Genomic DNA, 13673 nt, shown 5'->3' with positions numbered 1-13673 from the left:
AACAAGTTAAACAGTGACAGAATTATTTTACAAATGTTTATAACAAGCAAAGTTTTTAAATACACTAGTAATAATTTCATGAGATTTATTTGTAAGGTGAGTTAACGACTTGCATTAATCTGCCTCTAAGACCTTGCAAATTACAATCTTCCAACCAATTGACACATTTTTTTTCAACATTGTAATAGATTGCATTTGGAACTACAGTAACAAACGGATCATGTACATCTGCATGTAGGACAAGGAAATCATTTTTTCCTTTTTTCTCTACATACGGTCTATCCATAAGGGCTGAGTATTTTTGGGATAAAGCATTTTTAAGTTCATCTTCGATTAATCCTTCAAATTCGTCTTCATGATGTTCAACAGTAGTACCCTCATTATCCTGTCGCAGTAATTTCTTTAATTGTTTAGAGCCTATTTTCTGTTTCAAATGATTAAACACGTCATTTCCATTTCTTTTTCTATTCATTCGTCTTATATTTGATAATTCCTTTGTCCTTGTAATTAAATCTATAAGCTTACTCAAGTCTAATTTGTCTATGGTCACATCATCTTCAATATTATAATATTTTATTTTCGAAGACGTTATTTCACCAAATAAAATAAGATTCGCAGTAACTATCTATAAAATAAAATATGGGAAATTAAATAACCTATACATAAATATCACACCAATATTAAAAAATCATTTTCCATTCTTACCAATAAGAACTTCACGAACATGATGTTTTTCATCCATAACTAAGAAAATAACTCTAAAATCTAATTTCGTTGTGAAAATATGCGGAACTTTTATGAGCGCCCATGGGACGATAATTAATTTTAGAAGTTAATGGTATTCCTAGATATTATTTTCAATCTGTATTTTATTTACAATTTATACACACTACATGTTAACTGAGTTGATCAATTGACTAAAATATATTCGGGTTTACTTATCAACGTTTTAAAGATAAACTATAACATGCCAAGCTGGTAGAGAAAATATTAAAGATTAACCAACAGAAATCTTATAACTCTCTAGTTCCACTTTTTCTTTCAGTCCGTCTGTCTAATTGTGGGCTGTATCTTATTAACATTAACACGTAAGAGTTTAGACACCCGAAATGCCGTCACAATAAAAAAAACAAGTTTGTAAAATTCAAAATTTATTTTTGGTTATAACGCCTAACTCTATTGTTTTGATGTAAACAATAAAGTATTTTATTGATGTTATATAATTTTCGCTAAGCACGTTAGACTTGTACTTGAATATTTTTTATTAGAGGTCAAACGAGGAAGTGGCGCACCTGAAAGAAAGTGAAAACCTCTCACCATTGGACTTCACAATTACGCACAGTTCAAGGTTTCTAAGACATTTTCGGTTCAAAAATACTGCCGTCGACATATTCCACAAACTGGCTGTGCAAGACTAAACATTACTTAAAAAGGTTGGAAACCATATATCCGCCATCTTATGATAGAAATAAAGATATTTACAAGTAAACAAACCAATAACTCAATATGTAATTCATCCTAGAAGTGAGGATTATCACATTGAAAATAACAAATTGTTTAACCGTTTAATTAAAACAAAGATTTCTCTTTCGGTTTATAAGTTAGGAAAAAGTCTCTGTACTGCGGTACGGAAACAGGGGTTTGTCCCGGAAGGCCACAATTTGTGAGCGTCTCTTGAATTTTCTCTTCATCATAACCTTTCAATTGACAAAGATCGTGCAGGAACTCACTCCATTCAGTCCAGTTTAATTCAGACTTACTGCAATACACGGTTTGGTGATTATCGGCCTTACAAATAATCTTCGTATAAAACCAAGAATATGCAAAATGTTTACAAATAAACATTTGGCTTATGATTGGTTTATTCGGACGTATAACGTGTCCCGCGTTTATTTGCAAGGCATTCGGAAAACTTCTGAATTATTATACGACAGTGTCTTCAGCGGTATAGTCAATATTTTATTCTCAAGAATAACGTTATATCAATTTTATTTGTAAGGCCGTATGTATGTATAATAATATTGAAAAATTAATACTATAATTGGCCTTCGATAGGGATGAAGGCTAGTTTTAGCTTTGTCTAAAAAACTCTCTAGCATGACTTTTTATTTTCAAAGATACGCTGATCTGTTGAAGCTTGCTCGTCAGTAGTAGTATTGTTATTAATCGAACGCTTTGCGCAGCTTTATTTTTTATGGAATAGGGGTTAAATGAGCTGGTCACCTGATGTTAAATGATCACCACCGCCCATATTCTCTTGCAACACCAGAGGAACCACAGAAGCGTTGCCGGCCTTTTATAAAAGGGTGCGCGCTTTTTTTGAAGGTACCCATGTAGTGTCGTCCCTGAAACACAGCACAAGGAAGCTCATTCCAGAGCTTGGTTGTACGTTGAAGAAAAATCCATGAAAGCCGCACTGTGGAGGAACGCCACACATCCAGATGGTGAGGATGATATTTTAATTTGTGGAGTGGGAAGGTTTAAATTGGCGGCAAAAGTCAGGTCAAAATAGCTCTTCGGAATGCTCCCCGTGATTAATAGTGTAAAAGACACACAATAAAGGGACGTCTATTGTACATCTACTGTAGCTATTTCTTCGTCCATATTAGAATAAATATTAGTTCATAAGCTAATACTAATGTCACAGGATACTGGCAAGGTTATGGGTACCACAATGGCGCTTATTTCTGCCGTGAAGCAGTAATGTGTAAGCATTACTGTGTTTCGGCCTGAAGGGCGCTGCAGCTATTGAAATTACTGGACAAATGAGATTTAACATTTGTGTCAAGGTGGCGAGCGCAATTGCACTGCATGGCATGGCGTACCAATTACCATCAGCTGAATATCCTGCTCGTCTCGTCCTTTATTTTCAAACAAATAAGTATAAGGTTTATATTTCATTACTCTTGTACTATAACTAAGTACATATCAACTAAATGTTCTAGTACAGTAATCCTAACTAACAATTTTTTTATAATATACTTCGTTATAACTGTTTATTTATGTTATGACATGAACAACTTAAAAATGTAAACAAGAAAGGGAAATTACCTACATGTTTTTTGTTGTTCTTACGGCCGTTTTCAATAACGTATCTCTAGTTACTGATACATTGCTGTCACTGTTTAATGACAAGATCCTATCAATCAATAGCTATGTCCGATATAGTTATAGTCCAATTCTTTATGTCGATAGGTTATTGAAATGTAAGTAAGCGTAAAAGGATAGATTTGTCTACCTCTAGTAAGTTAAACTAAAGATAGATAGGTTATTGAAAACGGCCGTAAATCAACCATCACGTACCAGAACTTATTGAAGAGAATACCAGTGTCTGTCATTGTTAACTTCCTGTCATCTAGTAGCTTTGCTTGCCTCATCCAGTAATCTGATCTGTACAAAGTTATTGATTTTCCATCTCGCTTGTTATCCATTAATCTTGAAAATTCATAAAACTGCCCTTCAAGAGTGGCTTCTTCTTCCATTGTTATTTAGATCTTAGTTATTTATAAATTTAAACATATCTACTATATATTGGTACTAGACATTATCAAATTTAAAGTATTTCATAATGTGACCGCCTATACGTCAAAATATTATAGTGACGACGGTCGCTATGACAACTAGCCATAAAGTACATATTATACTTCACTAACTTACAAATTAGACGCTTCTGATCACACTGTCCTAAATTTAGTTACTGAATCGCGACGATGTCTAACTTGTCATATGGATTGGTCCAGACACAAAAAAATTGGTCTGTACAAAACCATTGCCGTTGGCTCAATTAAAATAGAAAAAAGAAAACATGGGTGAAGGAATATTTGTACCTGCGCGGAAAGCTAGTAAATATGGACATTATGGGTACAAGTAACCAGGTAACCAGCAAACTTCAGAAATAATCTACGAATGGATTCGAGATCGTTTGACATATTATTATTAAATATTATGACGTCGTTTATTCAAAAGCAATATACTATCCTACGACACGTGACGCACGAAGAGCCATGAGCGACTGAAATCTGCGATTACATTTTCCTAAATATGTTTGTAAATATGCTTCTTAATGATTCAGTCAGTCAGAAACCATCCTTAGTTCTTAATTTAGGATGCTAGCTTGCTGATGCAATTTTACTTGTCTTAATACAGTAAACGACTGAATTCATATGACTAAACTCAGTGAAGTGTAATAAGCGCTTAAACATCAAAAAAACATAAAACAAATTACAGTCAGTGCTAGAACAATTTCACGAACATAACACACAAGATATTTTCATATGATAATAAATATAAAATACTAAACTTAAAATAATAAAAACTAGCAACGCTGTGCATACTATCCAGTAAGATTTTAACTGTGACCGTTAATAAATTAATTGTATCTTCATCATCATCTTCAGCCGGAAGACGTCCACTGCTGGACAAAGGCCTCCCAAAGATTTCCACGACGATCGGTCTACTATTTCGGCAATCTTGACCAGATCGTCGGTCCATCTTGTGGGGGGTCTATTAATACTGCGTCTTCCGGTACGTGGTCGCCATTCGAGGACTTTACTGCCACATAGGCCATCTGTCCCTTGAACTATGTGCCCTGCCCACTGCCACATCAGTTTCGCAATCATTTGGGCTATGTCGGTAACTTTGGTTCTCCTACGGCCCTCCACATTTCTGATTCGATCTCGTAGGGAAACTCCGAGCATAGCCCTCTCCATTGCCCTCTGATCTTATGAGCTTACTTATAAGGATCATACTTAATTGTATATGGTTTTATCTTGAAATGGTGCAGTCGTAGTAATTGTAATTATTTGCCCAAATAAATCGAGCAAAATATATATTGTTACCTTACTCGTTAGTTCGTATTTACAATTTCCTACTACATACAAGCCCAGCTCTAGTAGGGATTACGTAATTAAGTGTCAATTTTATGCTTAAATTGGAACGAACTTCAAAAGGCAGAAATAGAATATACTTAGCTGATTTTGAATAATTTCTTAATAAGCTACAGATAATTATTTACAAAATTGCAATTTCTAACAACGTTTGGTTTTTTATGTTGCGAGCTAAATTTTATATAAAGGGTCTAAAACGTAGAACCTGGAGGATTATTATCTTCTTTGGTAAGATGTAGTTCTTGAGAATGTATTGAATATAATTGTGAAAAAACTTATTTACTATCGTCTTGATTGAGATTCTATACACAATATGTTATGCAATGATATTTAAAAGTATAGATAGGTTACCTAGACAACATTCGGTGTTTGTTAATGATACACTAACCGCACACATGAATAATTTAACATTGCAATAGCATACTACATTACGATTACACTTCAAAGAATTGTTAATGCAATTATCGCAAGCGAAAAAGAGATAAATCTAATTTGCTAATTGCTTCATATTTGAAAAGAAAACTACAGAATAATTCATCAGATATGATTTTTTACCGTACACCATGATTTATGCCTAAAATACGATTCATTCATGTAGTAAAAGTTCCAAAGTAGTAAAACTGCATTGAACCAATTTCAATAAATAAAACAAAGCAAATGAAGTGTCATTGATTTTATAAAAAAAAGACGTGTGGCACTCGGGGACTGCCGCGGTAAAGCTATTGCATAGCATTTTTTATCAACTTATGCAATTATACTTATTTATTTTATTTATGCAGTATTTTTTTCCTTTATTTTCTTTTTCTTTGATATTTATTAATTCAAGTTACACTTTTTGAGCGCGGTGACCGATAAGAAAACATTTTTTTTTCTTTTATTAAATAAATGAGCTTTGATCAACCGCTCTGATTTTTTATCAGCGAAGTTGAAATCGCCAGCCAAAATAAGTGGAAAGTTATTACCATTTGTACCAAGTATTTTCGACCCTTCTTCCGTGTACTCCAGTTGCTCGGATTATTTTTTGGATACACTAAGTGATCCAAAAAAATGTAAAGAAACTGATAAATTTATTTATCGTAGTTTTATATTTTAACACAAGATGGCACTCGTTTCCCATTGAATGGACCATAACTGTCGACTGACACATTTTCATATTATTAATATTTCAAAAACAACAATGAAAATAAAAAAGTAATAATATTGAGGTTATTTTTGATAAAATTAATTTTAAAAAAAGCAAACGGGAAGTGATTAAAATTTAACTTGCAAGATTTGATTACAGACAGACAACGGGACAGGTGAAACTAAATAAAAATACTTATCATAATAATAAAAATTTAAAAAACGTGATAAAAAAAATAAAGAAATAAATAAAATCAAGACGTACCCCAGGCTCGAACCTTCTGCAGCTATAACAACCTTGGCGAAATATATATATATATACGTCTAGTGGTGTGTCTTAGGTTATTTTCGAATTTCGTTACGGAATTTCTGGATTCGGTCTCCACGCTCAAGCTATGCAATAGCTTAAAATTTAATTGAATATTGATTATAATATGTAGTCACATTGATGATATCAATTTCAGTGTTACTCAAATCTCAATTAGTCATAACTTTTGCATAGGGGTGCCATGACAAGTCGAACATTACTGTTTCGGAAAAATTTCTGATTTTTGGTTGTTAGGTACATTTTGGTTATTAAATTAATTTTCTATTTTGCTTATACCTAGTTGATTAGTTTTAGTAATTAGTGTTCAATGTGTAAAATAACTTTAAAATATTGAAATAACTGTAATTATAATGGTCTAGGTTAAGGGGTGTAGACAGTCCTAAAAACCTAACACAAAAAAAAAACCTATGTAGATTGTTAATCATTGTAATTAATGGTAACTAACTGCTAACATAAATAAAATGTTGTGCTAATGTTAAATTAACAAATGGTGATATTTATCTAAGCAGTAATATAAAACTTGTGATTTTAAACAGTGTTATAATAATTAGCGTTTTGCGCAACATGCTATTTTTTCACATTATTTTTAGCATTTTAACAAGTTAATATTAACAATTAACTACGACCAAAGGGACCAATTGTATCATTTGGCTATTTATCTATTTAATTTTCTGCGCGCTAGTAACATATCTACCTCTTTTAAAACTATAATATGATTGATGTCATATCTATTTTTTTTCAGGCTGATTCACGATTTCATCAGACATTCGCGTGTCACTCTTTGGTGTCACATAAACGTCTTATTACGATGAATTTACAATAACTTTTTTAAAAATAATAAATTAAACAAATTTAAAATTGTTAAATATTAATATTAATTAAATGTTATGAAATCTAGCAGAATACTACAATAATGTAAGTGGAAATTGTGTTTGATGCTGTTTAACGCAAATTCATCAACTATATCTAAGTGAAAATATTATACACAGCTTATATATACTGCCTTACATTCAATCGAATTGTCGGGAACCCAGTGCTCTGTGGATGGCGTTGGTTGGTATGATAACTTGGCGTTGTGTAGAGACGTCGCTTCATTGTCTTCTACCGCATTTATCACGGGGAGTATTCCGAAGAGCTATTTCACTTGATTCCTGCCGCGGCATTACACCTTCACACCGCAAGCCACAAATATCATCCCCACCTCCTCCACAGTGCGGTTTTTAAGGAACTTTCTTCCACGTACAACCAAGCTGTGTAGTGAGCATCCTTGTGCGGTGTTTCCAGGACACTACGGCATGGGTAGCTTCAAAGAGGACGCGTACGCGTTTCTAAAGGGCCGGCAACGCTCCTGTGGTTCCTCTGGTGTTGCAGGAGAATGTAGGCGGCGATGATCATTTAACATCAAATGACCCATACGCACGTTTGTTTTTCTCTTCCATTTCTAATGAAATTGTTTTTTTTTTTCACACTCATCTCGGCAACAGGCCACAACAATTTGAATGTGATTTTCACTGATATGTGTTGGCAAGCTCCCCGAAACATTCACGGTGTTATTTTTTATTGAAAAAAACATACAAAAAAAGTTAATAAAGTATTCGATATTAGTACCCAATTTACATGTACGTAATTTTTTATAGTATTGATTTCATGTTTACTATTTTCAGAGCTAAAAATATGCATCATGGCATACCCGTTGAATACCTTATTTTGTGGAAATTTTGATCTGGGTGAAATTGTTTTTGTATGTTTGGCATTCACCATTGTCCTTATCGTTTTGAGCCAAGCTAGCAAGATTATAGCTTCTGGATTTTTCAACCTTTCACCGTAAATATTATTTTTATATATTTAGCATACAAAGTATGTTTACATACTAAAAGAGGTATTTTTTTTATTTTTTTTTTATAAAAATAAGGGACGAGACGAGCCGGACGTTCAGTTGGTGGTAATTGTTACGCCCTGTCCATTACAATGCAGTGCTGCTCAGGATTCTTGAAAGACCCCCTACGGCGCGCTTCACACCGAAACACAGTAATGCTTACACATTACTGCTTCACGGCAGAAATAGGCGCCGTTGTGGGACCCATTACCTAGCCGGCATCCTGTTCAAAGGAGCCTCCCACTGGTACTGCTGACTATAAAACAACTCCATAATCATGATACAAATAATTTCATGATTTTTATAAAAAAAATATATAACAATTGTATCTATGAAATTACGTTGTCTTGTAATCTATAGAGCGTAATGAGACCTTGCTCAGACTTTACGTACGTAAAACTAAGCTGAGTGTAAACTTAGCATAATCTTTGATTTTATTTTTATAGTCATTCGAGATCTGAAATTATACTGAGTTTAAGCTAAGACAGCCCAATGCCAAAGTCAAGTTCGCGTTTATCACACTCAACTAAGTTTTACTTAAGGGGACAGTAAATGCCAGCGACCTTGAGCGATATGAGTTCACGGCTTCCGGCCCGCCATCTATGTAACAAAGCCAATATTTTCAAAATTCTTGTGTGGAAAACAGTTTATATGCTTACAATCCTCGTTATTCATTACTAATCTGAATAAATATACCTACACAAAAAAGTAAAGCTATAAGAATAACTTTTCTGAGAGTTGTACTAAAAAAATACGTCATGCTATGCCAAAAAACTTGTTTAACTGCAAGGAAAAGTGGTAGTTCAAAAATACTCTGGAGTGAAAACTATAATCAACAGCAAGCATTAGCAACCTACAAATAAGACTTAAGGATATGTGTAACAGGATTAAATAGTGTTCATAGCTCGAAATGCTATACTTTCACCACAAAACTTGTCTAAAAACATCATGTTTATGTGTTTTCTGCTTACTCTTCGCCTTAAACACTGTAAAATATATTATAATTTACGGACCTACACGGCTTTATTCTGCCTCTATAGATTTTGATCAGGTAATTACTTTCTGTCCGTTATTTTCGTTATTTACTCACTAACGAAAGAGATTAATTATTTTGGGATATCCTCCTTTCTGTCTCATGCAGGCACAGCTTTATCGCGCTTTAAAATAAACTTTTAATTTTAAATAAAAGCGTACAGGTCTCTAAAAGGTCGCCGGCGCTCCTGTGATACCTATCGTGATGCAGAATAATGTGGGCGGTAGTGATCACTTTACATCAGGTAAACCTCGTATGGTTAAAATTAAGTACTCTTGAGTAATAAATAATTTTATATTAAAAGTTTCACCATTGTCATCACTGATTACTTGCTATAGATAAGTATATATATGTAGTATACTAGGAGACCCGACAGACGTTGTTCTGTAGATAATAAGAAAAATCTGTTTTATAGGAATTTGCAAATGATATTTCAAAACATCAAGAATTATTTCGTAAGAATTGCCCCGTGGTATAAAGAAATTGTTTCACAATGGAACTGTCAAACCGTGCGTCAATAAATTCTCTCATAGAAAATATGTCCATACAAAACAAATATGAAAATAAAAATAATTATGGGTCCCAAATCGAAATAAAAACTATCCTATCTCTCAAGTTGGACTAAACTGCACTCCATGAAGTAATCCCCATTTAAATCCGTTCATTAGTTTAGGAGTCCATCGCGGACAAACAACGTGTCACGTAATTTATATATATTAAGATATGTCAGATTTACATAGTGCGGAAAACAGGAGTATTCCTTAAACAGCGCAGCGGTAAGTAATATAGCTAATCCTTACTATGTTCTTTGTTCACTTTATCGCTCAGTTAGTGAATTTCTCAAAGAACAAAGTGTGGCTCTATTAATGAAAGAAAGTATTATTTTCAAATCTTCTCACACAATGTAGGTAGTAACAAGAATATGTAATAGCAAGTTGGTTACAACATAGATAGGTATGTACCTATCTATGTATAGGTTTTTTTTTCAAATAGGAGGGGGCAATGGGCAAGATGCTCACGGGAGAGGTAAGGCAACCGCCCATGGACTTCCGCAACATCAGGTGTCAAGAGATGCGTTGCCGGCCTTTAAGGTGGTAGTATGCTTTTAGAATTTTATTGAAGGTCCCTAAGTCATATCGGTTCGAGAAAACCGCAGCCGGTAATCGATTCCACAAAGTGGCTGTGCGAGGCAAGAAATTTCTTGCAAAACGCGCTTGTGGTGTGCCAGACCTCAACGTGATGCGGGTAGTACTTTGCACATAATGTCCGGAGGTGGAATTTGGCCGCTAGAATCAACCCGAAACAGCTCCTCTAAGCACTCCTCATGATAAATGTGGTAGAAGATGCAGAGAGAACCGACATCTCTACCCAACGCCAAAGAATCAAGCCGATCGGAGATGACTTGATCGTCGATGATTCGAGCCGCTCTTATATAACTCTCGCGAATATTTATTAATTGAGCTTTCACATATCTTGGGAATTCGCTGACTCGTATTTACTTCTCTGATCGCTCTACAGTTCCAAGGGTACAAAATGTTACACTTTTTTTTGCACCAGCTTCTTAGCGACGGTGTCTGCCTTGAATTTAACACTTTGTTTTCCTCTAAATCTCGTTCGAGGACCTTTCACTGGTCCGCACGTACTTTTTCGAAACATTACAAGAGATTCCTTCATTCCAGTACCCGTTCTAAGCACCCTATCTTAACAAGCTTACGTTTAACCGTTTTTATTGGGAATAACTATCTGTAATGGTTATTAATTTCGTATGGCATCTTCATTGGGCTATCCCACTGATTATTTCCCTGTAAGATTATTTCCGAATGATCTCGAAGAAAAGGGAATAAACAACAACAATTCGTTTATAAAACAGCTACGTGTATCAAGGTCAAGATTCCTATACGGTGGTTCGAAAAATGTGGAGCCAAACGCCAACATTTGTAGCAATATAAAATGTAAAAAAAAGACGTATAATAATACACGTCATAGATATCCCAACAATTCGCATCTTTAAGTTTATTTTTCGAGGTTCTACTGTTTCTAGGTTATTCTGAACTACGATTTTATTGAATATTATAACTCCTTTGCTTGTTTTTGACGGCTTTCGACAAGAATATAAAAACATCACTACTATTTCTTATGGATAGATCAAAGTCTGTCGGGTCTGCTACTATAGCCAGCATCGGTGATTTTGAGTTTTGTTATGCTTTCAAACCATCATGTTGTCAGGGGCTTAGAAAAGTCTTAGAAATTATTAATAGTTCCCGAGGTATGGCGCAAAAGTCATAATCATAATGTGTAAAAGCTAGTCGTCTATAATATTACATTATATTATCTCTTATTTCTATTTTATTACAATGTCTTGTTTTGAAACGGGCTCATCAGCTTGCATTATATTGTATAACTCTGAATGACTTTATTTAATTTTGAAGTTATAAAACTGGATCCAAAACCTTAGCTCGAAACAGTTAAATTCTTCACATTAAACGTCAAAGAGATGATAATCATAAAATGATTTTCTCTTAATACATGTTCTGTCAACTAAAAAGCTATTTATTTATCATTTGATGTTGTTACAAAAGTATCGAATGCGTTTTATTTTTTGTCTTTTTAAAATAGTCTATTCATCTTTTTATGCAACGTTTGTTAGTGTTAAATAGCAATATTTTATGCTATCCATGCTACATTATGCATTGCCATAGACAGAGCCAGTGAATGATTTTTGTTACTTTAACAATATTTTTATATAAACAAAGTGTTACATACAACTATGAAACTACTAAACTTTCCAAGATAGAAGCAATCTAGAGTTCTGTCTTACTTAACCACATGAAAATTTGTAGTAGACCATTTCTGACGTTGTAATAAAATGCACTAGAAAATTATTCTAAATTTCGTCATGCCTTATTTTAAAATATTTATTATTTTCGTAAGACAAAAAAAGAAGACATTAATGAAATGGGAAAAGATTTTAAACCACAGGTAACTTAGAAGTATTGCTGTCATCTCTGGTCTAGCACACCCCAGTATCAGCTCAAACCATCAAATGGTTACAGACCTGCTCAAATTGTCGAGGATACAGTGCTCTGTGAATGGCTGGATAACTTAACGTTGTGTAGAGACATCGCCTCATGTGTTTTCTATTGCATTTACCAACGAAAAAAAAAACTGTTTGACCTGTGTTTTAGCGCCAAATTCCACCTTCGTCACGCCATAAATTAGAATATTATCCCGACCAGCTGGATGTATGTCCCCCACAGTGCGGTTTTTTTCCACGTACTACAAAGCTGTGGAATGTGCTTCCCTTTGCGGTGATTCCAGGACGATACCACATGAGTACCTTTAAAAAAGCGCGTTCACCTTTAGAAATTCTTCACGACATAAATTAGAATATTATCCTGACCATCTGGATGTGTGGCGCTCCTCCACAGTGCGGTTATTGTTCCACGTACTACAAAGCTGTGGAATGAACATCCCTGTGCGGTTTCCAGGACGATACCACCTTCAAAAAATCGCGTACAGTTTTATAAAACTCCCGCATCGCTCTTGTGATTCCTTCTGTGTTATAGGAGAATGTAGGCGGCGATGATCACTTAACATCAAATGACCCGTACGCACGTTTGTTCTTCTCTTCCATTTCTAATAAAATAGTTTTAAATTGTTATTTTTTCACATTCATCTCGGAAACAGGCCACACCAATTTGAATGTCATTTTCACTGATGTGTGGTGGCAAGCTCCCCGAAACATTTACGGTGTTATTTTTTTTATGAAAAAAGAAATACAAAAAAGTACAGTTTTATAAAACTCCCGCATCGCTCCTGTTATTCCTCTGGTGTTGCAAGAGAATGTAGGTGGCGGTGATCACTTTACATTAGATGACTCGTACGCTTGACTATCCTCTTCTTTTACATAAAAAAAATGAAAAGCTTGTAAACATTTTGGTTTATTTTAAAATATAATATAAAATACACCTAATAGTTTAAAATTTATATCAGTTATGCACCTAAATATGGCTAGTATGATGCTCCATCTAGATGTTACGATATCTATGCTAATCAATGGCCTGCTTATATAATGTTACAATTTAGAAATTGAGAAACTCGTCACCCGGCTGCGTCGCTCTGGTCGCTACACAGTTTAATAGATATTTGGCAACAAATGCCGTAACTATGATCTAAGTACATTTTAGTGTTGAAAATGATGTCTCTGGCAATAAAATCAAAACAACAATATTTGATGTACTTACCACTTATATTGAAATGGTGATACCGCCGTACACTAGTGACTGTTAAAAATTTACAATTCATACTTTTTTATGAGTATTCATTATTAGCTCACACGTGCTCACTTTGTTGGAGAAAATGGACGATTTGTCTTTCAAATATATCAGAAGAAGCGATGAACCGAGCACAAGGTCTATCTGCGGGCCT

General features: G+C 34.3%; 3 protein-coding genes across 3 annotated transcripts in view; 1 reads left to right on the top strand and 2 right to left on the bottom strand.

Moving 5' to 3' along the window:
- Positions 1–70: 70 nt before the first annotated feature.
- LOC126978302 (uncharacterized) lies at positions 71–1037 on the bottom strand. The gene is made up of 2 exons (XM_050827055.1): positions 706–1037; positions 71–625 (listed from the first exon to the last, which is right to left on the bottom strand). The coding sequence occupies exons 1-2, from the start codon at positions 736–738 to the stop codon at positions 86–88; spliced, it is 573 nt and encodes a 190-aa protein (XP_050683012.1). The 5' UTR covers positions 739–1037; the 3' UTR covers positions 71–85.
- A 97-nt stretch (positions 1038–1134) lies between these two features.
- Positions 1135–3589, bottom strand: LOC126978307 (tubulin polymerization-promoting protein homolog). Its single transcript, XM_050827062.1, has 2 exons — positions 3304–3589; positions 1135–1759 (listed from the first exon to the last, which is right to left on the bottom strand). Exons 1-2 carry the CDS (start codon positions 3480–3482, stop codon positions 1570–1572), a joined length of 369 nt encoding a protein of 122 aa, XP_050683019.1. The 5' UTR covers positions 3483–3589; the 3' UTR covers positions 1135–1569.
- A 3496-nt stretch (positions 3590–7085) lies between these two features.
- The window catches only part of LOC126978296 (alpha-tocopherol transfer protein-like), a 47573-nt gene continuing 40985 nt past the window's right edge, over positions 7086–13673 (top strand). Inside the window, exons 1-2 of the transcript XR_007732579.1 lie at positions 7086–7251; positions 8001–8160. The gene's annotated coding sequence lies outside the window, so the exon portion shown is untranslated. The remainder of the gene's footprint in view (positions 7252–8000; positions 8161–13673) is intronic.

Source organism: Leptidea sinapis, chromosome Z (assembly GCF_905404315.1).
Source record: "Leptidea sinapis chromosome Z, ilLepSina1.1, whole genome shotgun sequence".
Lineage (NCBI taxonomy): Eukaryota > Metazoa > Arthropoda > Insecta > Lepidoptera > Pieridae > Leptidea > Leptidea sinapis.
The sequence above is the reverse complement of the archived record's forward strand: the minus strand, read 5'-3'. Positions and strand labels throughout refer to the sequence as shown.

Coding starts and splice junctions, on each gene's coding strand:
- LOC126978307 (XM_050827062.1), bottom strand. CDS start 3,482: ATGGAAGAAGAAGCCACTCTTGAAGGGCAGTTTTATGAATTTTCAAGA. Junction 1,760..3,303: donor ATTCTCTTCAATAAGTTCTG/GTACGTGATGGT, acceptor CGTGTATTGCAG/TAAGTCTGAATTAAACTGGA.
- LOC126978302 (XM_050827055.1), bottom strand. CDS start 738: ATGAAAAACATCATGTTCGTGAAGTTCTTATTG. Junction 626..705: donor TGTTCGTGAAGTTCTTATTG/GTAAGAATGGAA, acceptor TTTATTTTATAG/ATAGTTACTGCGAATCTTAT.